The sequence below is a fragment of the Dama dama genome, chromosome 20 (assembly GCF_033118175.1).
Source record: "Dama dama isolate Ldn47 chromosome 20, ASM3311817v1, whole genome shotgun sequence".
Classification (NCBI taxonomy): domain Eukaryota; kingdom Metazoa; phylum Chordata; class Mammalia; order Artiodactyla; family Cervidae; genus Dama; species Dama dama.
The window spans coordinates 50,107,879-50,128,298 of NC_083700.1; the positions used below are offsets into that span (position 1 = coordinate 50,107,879).

At 39.6% G+C, this 20,420-nt stretch overlaps 1 protein-coding gene across 4 annotated transcripts in view; it reads right to left on the bottom strand.

Moving 5' to 3' along the window:
* MTF2 (metal response element binding transcription factor 2) overlaps positions 1-6,476 on the bottom strand; it is a 72,510-nt gene extending 66,034 nt beyond the window's left edge. For 3 of the 4 annotated variants that reach the window (XM_061121361.1, XM_061121360.1, XM_061121358.1), the window contains exon 1: positions 6,201-6,475. Coding sequence is in view for 2 of the 4 variants with exons in the window: in XM_061121358.1 (XP_060977341.1) it covers positions 6,201-6,205 (5 nt within the window). In the remaining 2 variants the exon portion in view is untranslated. Of the gene's footprint in view, positions 1-6,200 lie in introns of all 4 variants that reach the window. The other variant, XM_061121359.1, reaches the window with a different exon arrangement.
* Positions 6,477-20,420: the final 13,944 nt, after the last annotated feature.

Consider the following 20,420-nt stretch of genomic DNA (forward strand, 5'->3'; position numbering starts at 1 on the left):
TTATTTGACATACTCATCATCTGGAGAGGAAAGTTGTAGAGGGTGTTTTTAATGTATAGGTTTCATCATAGGTATTTCTCTTGTTCTATACAACTCTTCAGGAAAAAGATTTTGGAAAATAATACTAAATAATTACATTGCACCTAGAATTTTTAAAGCGCTTTCTCCTTTATTTTCCTTCTTGACCCTCCCAGATATCCCATGAATAACACCTGTGGGTAACATCCCTGTTTCACAAGTAAAGAAACTAAAACTGCTGCAGAGTTAGTAGATTAAACAAAAACCCAAATCTTCTGAGTGTACATTCAGTACTTCCCAGTAGACAACTGTGTCTTTCCACCTCAACCCCCCACTACAACCTACAAAAATTGTGGGAGCTTTATCTGCAATATAAACTTCACTAGTAAGAGTAGAGAAAAACACAAGTTGACTTTTTAGAATCTGACCAACTGAAACCAAACCAAATTTGACCTCGTCTTGCTATGCCTGATTTGGTCCACTTTTGCCCCCCTAATTTTTATTTTTTAATCAAACATTTTAGTTTGAGATAATTGTATTTTATAAGCAACTGTAAGAAATAACAGATTCTGTGTAACTCTTATCCAATGGTAGTATCTTTGAAAACTTCAGAATAATATCACAAGCAAAAATAGTAACATCAATACAGTCAAGATACTAATATTTCCATCATCAATAGGATCCCTCACATTACCTTGTTCCCCTAATTTTTATATCCTCATCTTAGGGAACATTTGGAAGTAAACACGCTAGAGTTCACAGGGCCACAAAGACTGAGCGACTGAACAACTCATTAAGTCCCTACTCAGTTTTATCCATTCAAAGTAACAGAACTGACTTCACAAGCCATTAAAAAAACCTTTATGTTACACCCTTAAAGTGTTGGTTAGGACTGTCACCACATAATGTTAAGATTCTTAAGCCACTACTATAATATCCCTTGTAGAATGGGATTTTTCAAGCTAAGACTGCAGTTACAGTTTTATGAAACAAAAATTTTAACAGATATGCATACTGCCAAGATTCCAGTATTTATATTAGATAAATTATATAAATTAAAGTGAACAGTAATTAGGGAGACAGAGGAGCCTGAGAAAGGCTACATGTGAGCTTCCTAGAAAGAAAAAAATATTCTGTGATACCATGATAGAAATATATACAGTTATATCCATTTGTCAAAACTGTACTGGAATTAGGGAATGGTTTCTTGAGTATGACATCAAAAGCACAAGCAAGGGACTTCCCTGATAGCTCAGTGGTTAAGAATCCAATGCAGAAGGCATGAGTTTGATCCCCCATCCACGAAGATCCCACATGCTGCAGAGCAACTAAGCCCAAGCTCCACAACTACTAAGCCAACACTCCAGAGGCCAGAAACCTTACATACCTAGCCCACATGCTGCAACTACTGAAGCCTAGGCGCCCTAGAGCCCATGCTCCACAAGAGGCCACCACAATAAGTTGGCACACCTATCTAGAGAAAAGCCGCAGCAGCAATGAAGACTCAGCACAGCCAAAAAATGATAATAATGAAAAAAAGCGCAAGCAAAAAAGAAAAAGGGGATAACTTAAACATCTTAAAAATTGAAAACTTTTGTGCTTCAGTGGGTATCATTAAGTGAAAAGAAAACCCACAGGAGATAACATCATACATTTGATAAGGGACTTGGATTCAAAATATACAAAGAATGCTTACAACTCTCACTAAAAAGAGAATCCAATTTTTTTAAATAGGCAAAAGACCTGACTAGGCAGTTATTCAAACAAGATATACCACAGCCCAAATAACTACAGGGTTTAAAACATGCAACAGCATTGGCCATCAGGGTAATGCAAATCAAAACCACAATGAGATACCACTGCACACCCAGTAGGATGGTTATAATCAAAAAGACAAGTATAAGCAAGGATATGGAGAAAAGGGAACCCCTGTAGTTGCTGCTGAGGCTATATAAAAGGGTCCAGGGCCTTTGGAAAATGGTTTGGCAGCTCCTCAAAACTTTAAACACAGAGGTCATCATCTGACCCAGTAATTCCACTCATAGCTATGTACCTAAAAGAAATGGAAGTACATATCCATACAAACCCTGCATATGTATGTGTATGGTAGCATTATTCATTAATAGCCAAAAAGTGGGGATAAAACAATGTCAATGAACTGATGAATGAAGAAACAAACTGCAGTATGTCCATATAATGAAATATATTTTAACCATAAAAAGGAAGTACTTACTACAAGTGCTACAACATGGATGTACCTTGAAAACATAATGGGTGAAAAGTAGCCAAACGCAAAAGGCCCCAAAAATGTATGATTCCACTCATATGAAATGTTCAAGATAGGCAAAATACAAACACAGAAAGATTAGTGGTTGTCCAGGATAGGGGCAGGGAAGAATAAAGAGTGACTACTAATGAATACAGACTTTCATTTTGGGGTAAGGAAAACGTTCTGAAATTAGATAATGGTGACAGCTGCACAACTCTGAATATACTAAAAATCACTGAATTGTAAGTTAAAAGGGTACATACATGTGAATTATGTATGCGTGCATGCTAAGTCACTTCAGTCGTGTCCAACTCTTTGCAACCCCGTGGACCTAGCCCCCCAAGCTCCTCTGTCCTTGGGATTTCCCAGGCAAAAATACTGAAGTGGGTTGCCTTTTCTTCCTCCAGGGGATCCTTCCAACCCAAGTACCAAACCCACATCTCCTGAGGTTCCTGCACTGCAGGTGGACTTTTTACCACTGAGCCACCAGAGAAGCCCAAAATGCTGCCTCTCCCTTATGACTGAGTGCCTGCCCGCTAAGGCACTTCAGGCATGTCTGACTCTTTGCAACTCTATAGATTGTAGCCCGCCAGGTTTCTCTGTCCATGGGATGGAGAATCCTATGGATTCTTGTTGCCATGCCCTCCTCCAAGTAATCTTCCCAACCCAGGGACGAACCCACGTCTCTTATGTCTCCTACACGAGCAAGCATGTTTTCTACCGCTACCCCACCTGGGAAGCTTCCAGGTGGGGTAATAAAACATGCATTATATCTCAAGCTATTAAAGTGTAGAGTTAATATCTGCATTTCAATATGTACAAATTTTCTATCAAAAAGCTCATTATACTTCTGTTCACTTTATGTGTTTGAAATTTTATGTGTAAAAATAACAAATTATTTTAAATAGCAAAGTAAACTAATTTTCCTAAAATCCATTTCTGTTGTTTTTGACAAAAGAAAAAGAATCTTGTATCTTAAAAAAAAACAAGAGACATTGCTATCTTCTTTGTGCTTTTGCAATGTTATGTGAAAACAGATAAATGACAGAAGACACGGTGTGTGCAAAGTGAAGATTACTTCACCTTAAAAAGGTACAAAGAGAATGTGAATCCCCTCAGTTCAAAGATAGTTCCTTACCCTTGGGTTCCTGTGGTTTCCGTGGTTAATGGGTGTGACAATTCCTAATAAACAGATGCAATAATACTGTGCTGTCCCATACAGCAGTCACATATGGCCACTTTAATTTTAGTTTAAATGAAGTATACTAAATTATAAATTCAATTATCAGCCTCACCAGTTACATTTCTAGTGTTCAACACCACATGTGCCTATGGCTACCATACTGGATACAGCAGATATAGACAGCTGCCATCACTGCAGAAAGTTCCACTGGAGAACACTACTGAAACACATTAAAAAACATCCAGAGAGAAACTATCATAGTCCAATTTAGGGTTGTGATGCTGTATTTTGGGCTTCCCCGGTGGCACTAGTGGTAAAGAACCAGCCTGCCAATGCAGAAGATGTAAAAGATGCGGGTCAGATCCCTGGGTCAGGAAGAGCCCCAGGAAGAGAACACAGCAGTTCGCTCCCGCGTTCTTGCCTGGAGAATCCCATGGACAGAGGAGCCCGGCAGGCCCGAGTCCACATGGTCGCAAAGATTCGGAGAGGACTGAAACAACTTAACACACACACACACACACACACACACACACACACACACACGAAACAAATCTTGAAGAACAGGGAAAACAAAGCATAATATATCAACAAAGAAATATCATTCATGGAAGTTTAGACTAAAAAAAGCTACAGTTAAATTTTACTTTCAGAATGACCAAGCTATAGATGTTGGCCTTGGCAACTGCTCAGAGGCAAATTTCCCCATCTGTTAAACTAGATTATCACTATACTGCCAGTTTCCTAAAGTCAGATGTAAAGATTATGTTGAAATATAAAGCAAAGTATCCTTTCAGTCAAAGATCTAATGAAAAGGTCTATTTATAATCCATGACATCAAAGAGTTTATGACCCATAGCAAAATACACAGAATAAAATTAATTTCCTAATTGAGTTCTGAGGTAACAGGCATAATTAAAAGCATAATTAAATAAACTTTGTTTCATCTAGATATAATGTTTGGCCAGATGATTTCTATACTTCTACTTCTAAAACTGTGAGTACGCTTCATCCCGGTAGGTGTAGATTTCGTTAATGTCCACTGACATGAATGTGCAGTATCAGGAAACAGGTGCACTCTTAATTCAAATATTTTAAAATATTTTTAGCACTTAAAGAAAAATGGAGGTGAACAAATTTAAAATGTGAATTCAAATAGATTTTTATATTTAGAAACCTAAAAAAAACAAAAACAAAAAGCTTCACCTCATAGTCCCTTCCCAAGTTATCACTACAAACGCTTGGAGGGTGAAAAACATTCCAAATATCAAAGGATCGAACCGGGGGCTCCCGCATTGCAGGCGGATTCTTTACCAGCTGAGCTCCCAGGGAAGCCTCAAAAATATAACAGAAGTTTAAAATCAGCTCTTTCCTTGCCAAAACTACTGGGCTCTTAAAGCTTAGTCAAAATGGTTCCATTTAAAGCATTTCAAACCTCCGGAAAGGTCACTCAATAACCGACGTACACTTTATTTTATTCACACTAAATACTTCTAAATGCACTGTCTTTGCAATCCATTGCCAAAAAAAGAAATTCTCGGAATTCACGGAAACTGAAACCAGCCTACACCGAAGGTGTACAGAAGGGTCACCTGGAATCAATCTGAAGGAGAAAGTTACTACTACCGGAGTATCTGGAGTCAAATCAGGCACTATATACATATTTCTAGTTCTATACTGACCTCACATGGTGCTTTCTTACGCTATACATAGGCCTACCTAGGTTTATATATTTGAATTAGTAAATGGATTCTATCTTCAACCAAAGTTAAATGTTTTAAAGAATAGAATAGCATTTCATACCCCTTTTCCCATTGTTCACGAACCCTTACAGTTCGTCAAAACACCCCGATAAATCCATCTCATCTGTTCCCTCTAGTTGCTTCCAAAGAAAAATTCTAACAAACAAGGACGCCAGATTGTAAAACACACAGTAAAGAGTCCTGGCACTACTGAAACATGTTAAGAAATCTTGGCAAATTAGTTAAAATCTCTTAAGCCGTAATTACCTCAGTTGTAAAGTGAATACAATAATACAAATCTACATCCGAGTAGGCATTAAGAGTTAGATTTAATTAAACAGAAGAACTGCCTCAGATTTTTGGTGGGCTCCGAATATAAGGTACCTCTCGCCCATCTCACACTTTTCCTTCCACTTCTTCCCTTTAAGTTTGCGGGGTTTGCTCTCAGGCTCTACTTAAGTGTTCCCCTTAACCTCACACTCCATCCTGCTCTTCTACTCTATCCCCAGACTCCAATTCCATACAATTTCACCACCCTCCGGTTTCAAGCGGCTACCTCCCTTTGGGCCCTCTAAGGTCCCAGACCACCCCTTCACTCTGGTCCCCACATCTCCCTCAGTCCCCATTTCCTAACGGCTCCTCCCCTTGGTTCCCCACCCCCTCATCACCAGGTTCATCCTGCCCCTCCAACCGTCTCCCGCCCCCAGGTTCCTTCCTGCCCCTCCAAACACAGCTTCCCCGTCTCAACGTTTCATCTTGTTCCTCCAACCGACTTCCCCCAATGCCCTGCTCGCTCCTTTAGTCCCGATTTTCTCCAATACCCAACTGACTACTCCTTTCCATCCATTCTTTTCAAGGCACCCCCATACACATACTGGAGCCCCCACCCCCACCTTGAGCCTCCATCTTTCCCTTTTGCTTCCTTTCTTCCTCCTCCCCACCCCCTCCACCTCCTCCGGAAGAGCCTGGTTCCCAGGCCAAGGTCTCTCACCTCATTCGGTCACTTCAGTGGTGCCAACCGCTTCATACAGGAAAAAACAGCCAATCACGACCCCGTGGGCGCTTCCCTTGCGAGTCCGAGCACTTACTAGGCACCCGCCCCACCGGGCACCCCGCACATACACACGCACAAACTGAGGTCCTGGGGACGAGGGTTGGGGAGGGGTAGAGTGAGCGTTCTTACACCGGCCTCAAACACAGACCACTTCGCTACAACCCTTCGCCATTTTGGTTTCCCGCGGACTGCCGGTGCATTCTGGGAGAGCGGAGCGCCTCCGGTGCCGAATGGCAGCTCTCCAGAGCCGCGAGGGGGCGGGGACTGCGGGGCGAGCGCGGAAGAACACCGCGCTCTGCGTCCGCGGCTAGGGCTGAACAAAGAAGGACTCTTTGACTTTGTGGTGGGCTAAGTCCTTCCGCCGCCGGCGCTAACACAATAGTGAACGGTGTTCTCTGGTCTACCGGCGGTCCTGCGGCTGTTTCTGTTACAGAGGAAAGCTTGTGTTCAACTTTCACATTGCATGTTCTGTTCCTGACAAATGGCACGGTACCCCTTACGTCTTGCCCTGCCAATTTTTCTTCTATGGAGAAAATCTCTTACCTTCATCCTGAGGCCTGTTCGAATTTCATTCAGCGGGGAAGAGGCCCGGGACGTCAGAATCACATTTTGTTCCGCGATTATTGTCCAGCTCCAAATTCCTTCCTATCAGGAGGAGATTTTCACACTTTTTTCCCTGACGATGAAAGGTTTCTCTGCTTATCTGCTTTGCAGATCCTTACTAATTGTGATGGAATCTGAGAATAATTTCGTCCTAAGTGGTTTATTTTGGGAATATAAAACTTTTTTCTACTAGAGCAGACCCTTAGCCTACGAATATTCTGCTGCAGATGTCCCAAGTGACAGAGAGTGAATGCTTGTCTCTGTGACTTCTACTTAGATAAAACCCAACTCCTCTTAATAGCCACATGTGGTGCCTTTGTTTATAACTGTCAAAATACTTAAAAAATCATTTTCAATTTTTGTCTCATTACTTCACAGGGATAATTAGTACCATGTTTTCCCGTCTAAGAAGACAGCCTCAATCTATCTGCTACCTTTCAAGTTTCATTTTTATGATAACCTATTTTCTCATAAATTTGTCTTCAATCCCCTTCACACTTTTGGTTGAATAGAGTTTAACTTTTCTTTTTAAAGGTATACTTGCTGTGCAGCTAAGCCTAATCACAGAACATCAATTTTAGAGAACATTTGGTCTAAATTCCCCTCAACAGTTCTCTCAAGTGGTCATCAAGCCTCAGCTTCAACATCTTATAGTGGTTCAGTACCTCGGAGGCAGTCATTTCGTTTTCACAAACGCTAATAATTAGAAAGTCCGTCCTTTTATAAATGTACAATCTGCCTTCCTATAATTTCCACTTATTGGTCTAACTTTTAGCTTCTTTAGCCACAGTTCTGATCTTTTATACTTTAGAGAAGTCAACGATGCCTGTCTTTTTGGGGAAAAAAAAAAGTTTGCTTTTTCCCTATGTAAACATATGAGTACAAAAGTGCAATCATTTCATTTTAGGAAGCCAGGTGTTCAGGGAATCGAGGGCAGTGAGGGAATCACAGTAAAATGCAAAGAATTTCTGTAACTGTGGTCTCAGAAATTGCTGCTAAGTAAGCAATGTGCCATGGATTAGAACCTTAAGAAGAAACAAATGTGGAACCTCTCAGAAGTACAAAGCAAAACAACTCCAGTCAGAGTAAACTGTACTCTTATTGTTATGTATTTCTCTGATGGTCATACGGGTTGCTCACACAAATTCTGGTTCTCCTTTCTTCCAGACACAGTAAAATTGCATTTTATTGCACCTAGAGTTAGGTATGGCTGTGTAACTCATTTTCATCAATAAAATGGAAGAGAAAATCAATCACTTTCTAGGAAAATCTTTAAGAGGCAGTTGCACATCCCCTCCTGCTTGCTGTGGTAATCCTGGAAGCATGTGTTGTGATGGAATATCTTTCATTTTGGGTCCCTAAATGAAAAGAGCAGAGACTAACATTGTGCAACCGTCACCACAGTCCAGTTTTAGAAGATTTTGACCACCCTAAAAAAATCCATTATGCCCATTTATAATCAATCCTTATTCCAGCTCCTAACCCCAGACGATCTGTTATCTGTTGCTGTAGATTTGCCTTTTCTGGCCATTTGGTATAAATGGACTGATACAACGTGTAGTCTGTTGGTCTCACCTCTTTCACTCAGCACAATGTTTTTGAGGTTCATCCACATTGTACCATGTGTCCCTAGTTCTTTCCTTTCTATTGTTGAATAGTACCCCACTGTATGAATGTATTCTGTTATCCATTCACCAGTTTGGGGCTACTATGAATAATCTGCTATAAATGTTTGTGTACAACTCTTGTGTAGATACTTGTTTTTGTTTTTCTTTGATAGATTCCTACAAGTGGAATTGCTGCATTGTATAGTCAGTTTATGTTAAACCTTTTAAGATACTGCCAAACTGTTTTCCAAAATGTGAGCAGGAAAAGTGTGTGGGCGGGTTCTGATTTCTTCACATCCTCACCAGTATTTGTTATTGTTTATCTTTTTTATTTTACTCTTCCAGTGGGAATGAAGTAGTTCCTCATAATGATTTCAATCTGATTTTCCCTAATGGCTAGGTAATGTTGAGCATCTTTTCATGTTCTTAATAGCCTTTCCTACATCTTTTTTGGTGAAACATATATTCAAATCTTTTACCCACTTTTTAACTGTATTGTTTGTCTTTTTTCAAGTTATAAGAAGTCTATATATATCCTGGATACAAATCCTTTATCAGATACATGATTAGCAAATATTTTTTCCCAGTCTATGGTTTGTCTTTTCATTTTCTTAGTGGTATCTTTTGAAGCACTAAAGTTTCTTAATTTTGATGAAATCCAGTGTAATTTTTTTCAATGCCATATGCTTTCTTTAAAATTTTTATTTACTTCTTTAGTTGAAGGATAATTGCTTTACAGAATTTTGTTGGTTTCTGCCAAACATCAACATAAATCAGCCATAGGTATACATATGTCCCCCAATCTTGAACCTCCCTCCCGTCTTCCTCTCCATCCCACCCCTCTAGGTTGCTACAGAGCCTCTGTTTGAGTTCCCTGAGTCATACGGCAAATTCCCATTGGTTATCTGTTTTATGCACAGTAATATAAGTTTCCATGTTATTCTCACCATACATCTCACCCTTTCCTTCCTCCTCCCCGCCCCTATGTCCATAAGTCTGTTCTTTGTGTTTGTGTCTCTATTGCTGCCCTGCAGAAAATCTCGTTAGTACTATACTTCTGGATTCCATATATATGCATAGTATATGATATTTATCTTTCCCTTTCTGGCTTACTTCACTCTGTATAATAGGCTCTGGGTTCATCCACCTCATTAAAACTGACTCAGATGCATTCGTTTTTATGGATGAGTAATATTCCATGCTGTATGCTTTCAATGTTATTTCTAAGAACTCTTTGCCTGACCCAAGATCACGAATATTTTCTATTATGTTTTCTTCTGAAAATTTTATAGGTTTAGTTCTTACGTTTAAGTCTACGATCCATTTGAGTTAATTTTTGTGTACACTGTGAGATATAGGCCTGTATTCATCTTTTTGCATGTAGATATTTAGAGATATAAACTATTGTTACGTTAAGCCACTGCAATTTGGAATTGTCTGCCACCCAGAATATTTTGGTTTACTCTGACTGAAACAGTCCAGATGTCTTAATAGGTAACACAACTCAATAATAGCATTTAGCTCTCTACTGTATTCAAAGCCAAAAATGAAAAATGCAAAAATTAAAATATTAGGTAACTCTCAAATTTTGTAAAAATTTATAATTGAAAAATCACAAGGAATGTATAAACTTAAGAGCTCTCAATTATTAGCTATCACTCTTTGTGGGGGAAAAGCTAGAAGACCTTTTGCATTGTTCATTGTGCAGAGATAGAAATGCAAATAACCAGAGAAGTCAAAGAAACGTACCCTTATAGAGTTTGTTTTCACTGGTCTGAAAAGTGAAATGGATCTGAAACTGTACTATTAGTCTTCTTTTATCAAGTTATAAGAAGTCTTTATATATCCTGGATACATAAAAAAAGCATGTTTTCATAATAATCATATCAAAAATATTCGTTAAAATTCCTTTCCTTCTTATCCAAAGCTTAAACATGGCAACCCACTCCAATATTCTTGTCTGGAGAATCCCATGAACAGAGGAGCCTGATGGGCTATTGTCCATGAGATCACAAAGAATCAGATAGGACTGAGCAACTAACAACTTTAAAGGACAACGAATATAACATGAACATTACTTTTAAGCTCATTTATTTGTTGTGACAGTATATATAGCAAATTTAGACCCTTCATATAATACATCTTTTTTTTAATACATCTTAAAATATAGTGTGCCCCATCAGTTTATTGCCTACCATTTCAAAATTCACCCTTTATTACATGCTTTGTGAAAATGGGTGTGGCTCTTTTAAATATTTTTCCCTCACCAGCAGCACATGCACCTTCCTCAAACTTTTCAAATCAACTTTCCCCTACCCTTATAGCTCAATTGGTAAAGAATCCACCTGTGATGCAGGAGACCCCGGTTCGATTCCTGGGTCAAGAAGATCCACTGGAGAAGGGATAGGCTACCCACTCCAGTATTCTTGGGATTCCCTTGTGGCTCAGCTGGTAAAGAATCCATCCACAATGCAGGAGACCTTGGTTCGATCCCTGGGTTGGGGATCTCCCCAACCCAGGGATCTCCCCTGGAGAAGAGAGAGGCAACCCACTCCAGTATTCTGGCCTAGAGAATTCCATGTACTGTATAGTCCATAGGGTCACAAAGAGTTGAACACAACTGAGCAACTTTCATTCACTCACTCCCCTACCCTAATCCCAGAAGAATGTATTGTGCTTCTTTCAAGTGATACTTGTGCTGTCCTGGCAATCAAAATTTAAGGTAAGTGAAAACCGTGTGTGCAGTCAACAAATCACTCAATTGAGAGTCATAAGGGAACCACAGATAGACCAGTGGTTCGGACTCCACGCTTCTGTTGCTGGGAGCATGGACTGGATTCCTAGGGGAACTAAGAGCTTACATGCTGCATGACACAGCACCTGGTCCCCCCTCCCAAAAAAAAGAGTCATAAGAACTAGGTTCCAATTCATGCTTGTGACACACCTTTGTTATGACACAAGCTTCTGAAAATGAAATCACTGAAAGCTAGGAGAAAGGGGATAAGAGAGAGAGAGAAATAATTATCTGTCTTTATCTGCTTTGCTCTGCTATTTCTCCACTGAGTGTTCAAAAATGCAGACAAGGTAAGACGGAAAGCATAATGTGAAAGGTGGAATAACAAAAGCAGGAACCCTGGAAGACAAAGTACCTCAGTCACTGGCTAGCCTCTCACTTTATTAGCTGAATGATCTTGGGCCAGGTTCCTAAACTCTCACAACCTGAGCTTCTTTGTCTGTTCAATGAGGAGGATAAGAATATCAACATTAAAGCTTTATCATTTGGATTAAATGAAAATATGTGTAAAAGTACTTTATTTTTTTCTCTTACAGCAATTATTACATGTCTGACTCCCCTGATTCAACTGCAAACTTCTTGAGGGTAGGCGGGCATTACTATTCTTTATATTCCTATTCCTGGAAATATATCTGGATCATATATCTATCTTTATATAAATAAAATTATAAATGGTTATTTATTTAACAATAACTAATAGAAAAACTATGCCATACAGTGTTCAGTACAGGGTACAAGCATATATACCTACAAAGCTGGAGGGCTTAAAGTCTGGGGGTAGTGCCATTAATAAGCAACAGAGATACAATACAAATGTACAGAAGTGTGAAAGGGTGTGATGTATGCTAGGAATGAGAACCAATTTAGTGAAACCTAGTGTGAAAGATTGAAAGATGATTGGGTCTTATTGTGAGAGACCTCATATGACAAGTGATATCAGTCAAGACTTTTTTTGATTGCAAGGGTCACTACTGTAACCAGAATAAGCCTTGGAAGGGTGGAAACCCTTGCCTTGGTATTGTCTGGAAACAGAAACTAAAAAGATAGAAGGAGCCTCCATCTCTCTCTGTGTCTCTCTCAGACTATCTCTCTCAATCCCCCCACCCCATCCCACCTCTGCTATCTCTCTCTCTCATTTCTTCTTCTCTCTAAATGGTGTTTCAAAAATAAAAATAAAAAAATAAATGGTGTTTCATTCTCTTCCTCTGCAAATGGCCTTCGCTGTTTAGTGGGAAAGAGGTCTTTTAGGAAGGTTACATTTTCTATAGCAACCAATTAAGAAAAGGGAATTTTCTCCTTCTGCCTCCTTTCCCCATCCCTACTCCCCACCTTTAGACTTCCAGCCAGAAAAATCCCAGGGAAGGATTCTGTTGGACTAGTCTTGGGTCACATGCCCAACCTCAACAGTGTATCATAGGCAAGAAGATGAGATATTTAACATAAGTTGGATCAATGCCCATCCCTGTAGCCAAAAAAGTGGAGTCTTATTATTAGCTGCCACCACAAGAGGCAGATAATTGGCCTGGGAGATAAGATGTTTTCCCAAAGAGAAGTTGCTATTTTGAGCTATCAAAATATTTTGAATCTACTAACATGGAGTTTGAACTTCCAATAATAATAATAATTATTATTATTATTATTATTGAATGTTTACCCTCTGCTAAGACATGTGAAAAAGTACTTTACATATGCTATTTTATTTAATATTCTCAACAACCCTATGAAACAGATATTATCAATTCCTATTTTATAGATGAAGCAACTGAAGTACAGAGAAGATAAGCAAATTGTCTGGGGTCGTACAATAGTAAGTGAAGATTTGAATTCTTTTTTCTTTTTTTTGGCCACGCCACACTATTTGCAGAATCTTAGTTCTCACACCAGGGCTTGAACCAGGGCCACCACAGTGAAACACCGGGGAAATCCCTGAATCCAGTTTTGTTTGACTCCAGAGACCACTCTTTACTTTTTTCTGTTTTTTTCAAACTTTAAATTTTTTATTTTGTATTGGGGCATAGCCGATTAACAATGTTGTGGTAGTTTCAGGTAAATAGCGAAGGGACTCAGCCATATACATGCATACATCAATTCTCCCCCAGAAACCTCTCCCATCCAAGCTGGCACATAACATTGAGTAGAGTTCCATGTGCTATACTGTAAGTCCTTGTTGGTTATCCATTTTAAATATAGCAGTGTGTACATGACCTTCCCAATGTCCCCTAACTGTCCCTTTCCCCTGGCAACCGTAAGTTCATTTTCTGTGAGTCTCTTTCTGTTTTGTAAGTAAGTTCATTTGTATCATTTCTTGTTAGATTCCACATATAAGGGATGTCATACAATATTTTTCTTCTCTCTCTGACTTCACTCAGTATGACTCTCTGTAGGTGGAGTGTGTGTGTGTGTGTGTGTGTGTGTGTGTGTGTGTGTGCTCAGTTGTGTTGGACTCTTTACAACCCCAAGGACTGTAGCCCACCAGGCTCCTCTGTCCATGGAATTTTCCAGGCAAGAATATTGGAGTGGACTGCCATTTCCTACTTCAGGGGATCTTCCGCACCCAGGGATTGAACCCGAGTCTCTTGCATCTCTTTAATCACTCTCCTATATAGAAATAGGAGGATCATCAGAGGATATTAAATAAATAGATCCTTTAGAAATATCTCTCTGGTAGTAGTGTGGAACTTGGATTCAATGCAGGAAATACTGCAAATTAAGAGGCCATTGCAACTCTATAAGTGAGTAACGTCTGAAGATCTAAACAGAGGGAAAAGAAGAGACTTCAGAGACAGAAAGAGATACTAACAAAACTTGGCAGTCACTGGAAGAGATAAGTGAAAGAATGAATTGATTTAATGATAATAATTGAGGTTTGTGGCTTGAGTGAGAGGAGAGGGGATGACTGTTTTTCTTTGTTTCTTCTTCCCTCTTTCCTTTCTTTTTCCCATCTTCATTTTTGCAAAGATTGGATAAGGTGGTTGATGTTAAAATTAACAAAGATAATAAAAGATATAGAATAATTTGAGGGAAAAACTAATTAAGTTCTGAACAAGTTGAGTCCAAGGCGCCCATGGGATACTAAATTGAGATGTCAAGTATGCAGCAGGAAGTGCATCTGGAGCTCAGTAAAGGAGAGGGCTAATACCACATGGAAAACTGCACACTTAATCAAGCCTTGGTACTCCAATCCAGTTTGCCCCCTAGTATTCTTCCCTGTCCCTCCTAATACAGGAACAAGGGCTTGGCAAAAATAGTAACTAAATCAGAATATATTTAATTACATAATCTTAGGTATTCAAATTTAATTTCACAAAATGTACACATTAGACTGGAGTATTTGAAGGGTTTCTGACAAAAGAAAACAGGCATGAATATGAATAAATAGGGTCTATTTGTGGATCTTGCTTCACCATTGTCATTAGTTAATCATCATCTCTGTGGTAAGATTGTTTCTCTTCTTTATGTTCCTCTCTATTTCCTAATTTTTCCACTCTTGTAATATTTAAAAGTGTATTTAAAACACATGCAATGCCATGATATAAGTTTCAGGTCAGGTCATGTAACCCATGAGACTATGTAGACGCAGTCAGCTGTGAGTATTTGAAACTCCTAGGCTGTCAAAACAGGAGCTCTTTGGGGAGCTCTCCAGGGTACTGGACTGCCTCCCTTGAAATTCTTCTGATCAGTGAGCCAGATCTTTATGTCTCTTCTGACTTACTTGTCATTGGTCTACCCTGAATCCTACCCTCTGATCAACTGGCTGTCTCAACTATGTCTTAACTGGCAACTTAGTTCTCTGGATCAGTTTCCAACAGGTTTTAGCTGTTAACTTCTTGCTGATGCCTCCAGAATCTGTAAAACCAGTAACTTTCTTCCCACACAAACTCATCTGTTCCATTTAGGTTGCCATTAACCTTCCTTAATTTGTCTAACAAATACTCTTGACTATAAACAGAAGTGTAAAATGCAAAACTATAAAACTTCCAGAAGATAATATAGGAGAAAATCTATGTGGTTTGACACCAAAACCATAATCCATGAATTTAAAAATTGAGAAGTTTATCTTTATGAAAATTAATTTCACTCTGCAAAAGACACCCTTTAAGAGAATGAAAAGGAAATTAAGGATTGGGAGAATATATTTGCAAAACACATACCCAGTAAAGAACACATCTAAAAAATACAAAGAAACCAACTAAAAATGGGCAAAAAACCTAAACAGACAACTTACCAAAGAAAATATACAGATGACAAATAAAGTATATGAAAAGATGTTCAGTGTCATATGTCACTAAGGAATTGTGAATCAAAATAATGAGATACTACTATCAGAATAGCATTGATAAAATAATTGATAGTATTGAAGAGATTCAACACTGCATGCTGATGAATATGTAGAGCAACAGGAACTCTTTTCATTGCTGGAGAATGATATAGGCACTTCAGAAGACAGTTTGGCAGTTTCTTACAAAACTAGATATAGTCTTACCACATGATCTAGGAATCACAATCTTAGGTATTTACCCAAATAAATATAAATATGTCCACATGAAAACTTGCACATAAATGTTTACAGATGTTTGTTGCAAAACTATAATTAACCAACATTCCTTCAACTGGTGAATGGACAAACTATGGTACATCTATACAATGGAATATTATCCAGTGATAAAAAGAAATGAGCTAGGAAGCCAGAAAGGATATGGAGGAAACTTAAATGCATATTGCTAAGTGAAAGAAGTCAGTTTGAAAATTATGAGTATGAGTTCAACACTATGATATTCTGGAAAAGGCAAAACTATAGACATAGTAAAAAGATCAGTAGTTGCCAGAGGTTTGGGAGGCAAGAGAGAGAGGAATGAATAGGAAGAGCACAGAGGATCTTTAGTGTCATGAAAGTATTATGTATTATACCATAATGATGGATCATGACATTATGTAGTTGTCAAAACTCATAGAATTATACAATACAAAGAATAAACCTTAATGTCACCTATGGAGTTCAGTCAATGGTTCAATATTGTTTCATTAATTATAACAAATGTACCACACTAAAGACATAATATGGGAAATTAGGATAGGGGAGTGTGTGTGTGTGTACACTCAGTTGCTTAGTCATATATGACTCTTTGCGACCCCATGAATTGTAGCCCACCAGGCTCCTCTGTCCAGGGAATTTTCCAGACAAGAATGCTGGAACAGGTTGCTGTTCCTCCTCCTGGGAATCTTCCAGGCAGATTCTCTACCACTGTGACACCTGGGAAGCCCAGGGGACTGGGTGTTATATGGTAATTCTGTACTATCTGCTCAATTTTTTTTTAAACCTAAAACTTCTAAAACTTGAAGTCTATTATTAAAAGTATTATCTAATGTCTACTATATGTCAGCCATTGCACTGGAAACTGGGATTATTGACCTTCTTGGCATTTCAATCTGGCATGTTGGGTATAAGAAGACAGATACTATTGAAATATTGATACTAGTATGTACTTCCACACTACTATGAATGAAAGCGTCATAGGACTATGAGAACTTTTTACCTAGTCTGGAGGTCTAGGAAAGTCTTCTCTAAGGAAGAAATGTTAGAACTAAGATCTCAAAGATGAATAAGAGGGACTTCCCTGATGGTGCAGTGGCTAAGATTCAGCACTCCTAATGCAGGTGCCCTGGGTTTGATCCCTGGTCAGGGAACTAGATCCCACACATTGCAACTAAGAGTTTGCCTGCCACTACTAAAAATGTCTCCCATGCCACAACAAAGATCAAAGATCCCATGTGCCACAGCTAAGACACAGCACAGCCAAATAAATAAAATTTTTAAAATGGATTAATAGGAATTAATTAGATTTGTGATTTTGTTTTTGTTTACAGTACAGGGATTTATCCCTTTTATTTATTTTCTTAGAAAAAATCTGGTCTAAGAGAAGATTAATGTATGTAGTTATTTGGTCATTTTACATATGCACTTCTTAAGAAGAATTAAGCTTCATTTTCTGTTGAAGAGTTTGTTACCATGGAATCTGGCTTTCGAGTCATTCTATCCAGTTCTTCCTGAATATTTGTCAACACAGTCTTTTGTTCTGACTTCTTGACTGTGCTCTGCACCCCACCAGCACCAAGGATTTCCAGGAAAGCCTGTTTTTTGTTTTTTTTTTACTCAACAGAGTACTGAAGAAACTGGCCAACACCCCTTTACTTGCTGCATTATTTTTGATGTTTGGGGTCTGACTTCTTTAGAGACATGTTTGGGGAGTCACTAGGCATGCTGGCTGGCCCTCCCCAGCCCTGTCATCCCCCGCCCCTTTTGTTTTAAATGAAAATGTCTCCTGAAAAGGAGCCGCAAAGCACAGCCACATGTGACAACATGGACCTCTCTCTTTGTTGCAAGCTGTTTTATTTTTGTTGTTTGGCTACACTACACAACATATGGGATCTTGGTTCCCTAACCAGGAATTGAGCCCATGTCCTCTGCTGAGGAAGCACAGTCTTAACCACTGGACTACTGGACAAGTCCCTGCTTGCAGGCTGTTTGATGATCACATAGGACCCCATCACCAAACAGGACTCACAACATGAACATGCCCATCAGCTGCACCAAGCAGTAGGCGCCACCCAAGCTTACTACAGCCAGGAGGATTCAGACAGCCACCGCCTCTGCTGGCCCATCTCTCGCCACTTCTGAAGTAAAGTCCTCAACAACCCAGTTAAGGGTTATACTCTTCCTCTTTAGGCAGCCAGGCCTAGGGTTGGAAGGCCGGGTAATGTTAACAAAGATCCCAGGAGTCTGCTTCTGACAAGATCACTCTTTTCCCATGCAGGGAGCTCCAGAAGCCTGGGAGACACCAGGGACTTCAGTGGTCAGTGCGCCTCTCAGGGCAGCAAAGCCAGGCTCCAACCTCATTGCTCCATTCAGCTGTACCCCTCCCTACTGGGTCCCATCATGCTTTTTTAAAAAAAGATTCTGTATAATGAACGGAGAGCAGACAGGTATATTTAGTGGCCTCACTCAGTATTCCAGAATCATCAATATGGAGCCTCTGGATCTCTCCCAGCTGCCAGCTCACTTATTCTTCTGTTAGAATTAGGGTCAGGGTGGGGGTGGTTAGGAAGGAGAGCATTCTGACAGAAGGAGGGTAAGGTCCCATATTGAGACACAGTATGTACAGCACAGAAGGAAGGCCCATGTGGCTAGAGCACAGAAAGCAAAGAGGTGAGTGCACAAGCTGAAGATAGAGGTTGGTAGGGGCAACTCTACAGAGGACCCTATGGGCCAGAAAAAAGATTTACATTCTCAACCTAAAATCAGTAGGAAGACCTTCAAAGATTTTCAGCTGAATGTTGACAAGACTATAATTGAAAAAGGTCTCTGGCTATTTGGTGAAGAAAAGATAGCAGTGTTTCTCAACCTTGGCACTATTGACATTTTGAGGTGGGTAATTCTTTGCTGTGGGGGGCTGTCCTGTACATTATAGAAAGTTCAGCAGCATCCTTGCCATCTCCACACTAGGTATATCCACACATGGAGTTGAGACAACCAAAGTCTCCAGACTCAATTATACTGATATTTAGAAATATAAACTAAACTTGTAAATAAACAACATCAATTATGTCTAAAAATAATCCTCTCGTATAATGCATGTGCTTTCCCTCACCCCTTTTTTCACTTTCATCATATTTTAATGACTTTCGTATTATAAAGAGGTGGAGCTGCATATCCTAATGCACAGTTGCGGGGAGGCAGGGGGCAAGATAAAAAAGGGAAACTCTCAGCATAAAAGATAAGACTCCTCCATGGGAAAACAAACCCTCCAGAGATAACAGAAGATGTATTCTATTAAGTCAAAATTCTTGACCCTCGCCTTGACCGGAAAAGAAAGACTGAGGAAACACCAAATGTTCATCTCATTCTGGCACTGCCCAACTATCAACTCCCTGCATTTGCCTTTTGAGAACGAGCGCTGCCGTGAAACCCTAACCTGCTTCCTCTCCGCTACTGGGCAAAAGTTTTTTGTACTATTTTTGTTTTTTAATTTTTTATTAGAATATAATTGATTTACAATGTTGTGTTAGTTTCAGGTGTATAACAAAGTGAATCAGTTATACATATACATAGACATATATCTGGGGCTCCCCAGGTAGCTCAGCAGTAAAGAATCCACCTCACAAGCTGGACATGCAGGTTTGATCCCTGGGTTGGGAAGATCCTCTAGAGTAGGAAATGGCAGCCCACTCCAGTATTTTTGCCTGAGAAATCGCATGAACAGAGGAGCCTGGCCGGCTACAGTCCATGGGGTCACAAAAGAGTCAGACATGATTTAGTGACTAAGCAACAACAATAAATAAACATATCCACTCTTTTTAAGATTCTTTTCCCATTTAGAGCATTACAGAGTATCGAGTAGAGTTCCTTGTGCTGTACAGTAGGTTCTTATTGGTTATCTATTTTATATATAATAGTGTGTATACTGGAGAAGGCAATGGCACGCCACTCCAGTACTCTTGCCTGGAAAATCCCATGGACGGAGGAGCCTGGTAGGCTGCGATCCATGGGTCGCTAAGAGTCGGACACGACTTCACTTTCACTTTCACTTTTCACTTTAATGCATTGGAGAAGGAAATGGCAACCCACTCCAGTGTTCTTGCCTGGAGAATCCCAGGGACGGCGGAGCCTGGTGGGCTGGCGTCTGTGGGGTCGCGCAGAGTCGGACACGACTGAAGCGCCTTAGCAGCAGTGTCTGTATGTCAGTTTCAATCTCCCTATTTCTCTCTCTGTTTCATTATCCCCTCCCTTATACCTTGGTAGCCATAAATTTGTTTTCTACATCTGTGATTCTATTTCTGTTTTGTAAGTAGGTTCGTTTGTACTCTTTTTTTTAGATTCAATATGTGAGAGATATCATATGATATTTGTCTTTCTGTGTCAGACTTACTTCACTCAGTATGACAATCTCTAGGTCTATCCTTGTTGCTGCGAATGGCATTATTTTGCTCTTTTTTAAGGCTCTGTAATATTCTATTGTATATATGTACCACATCATCTTTATCCATTCCTGCTTCCATGTCCTGGCTACTGTAAATAGTGTTGCAGTGAACATTGGGGTGCTTGTATCTTTTTGAATTATGGTTTTCTCCAGGTGTTTGCCTAGGAGTGAGATTGCT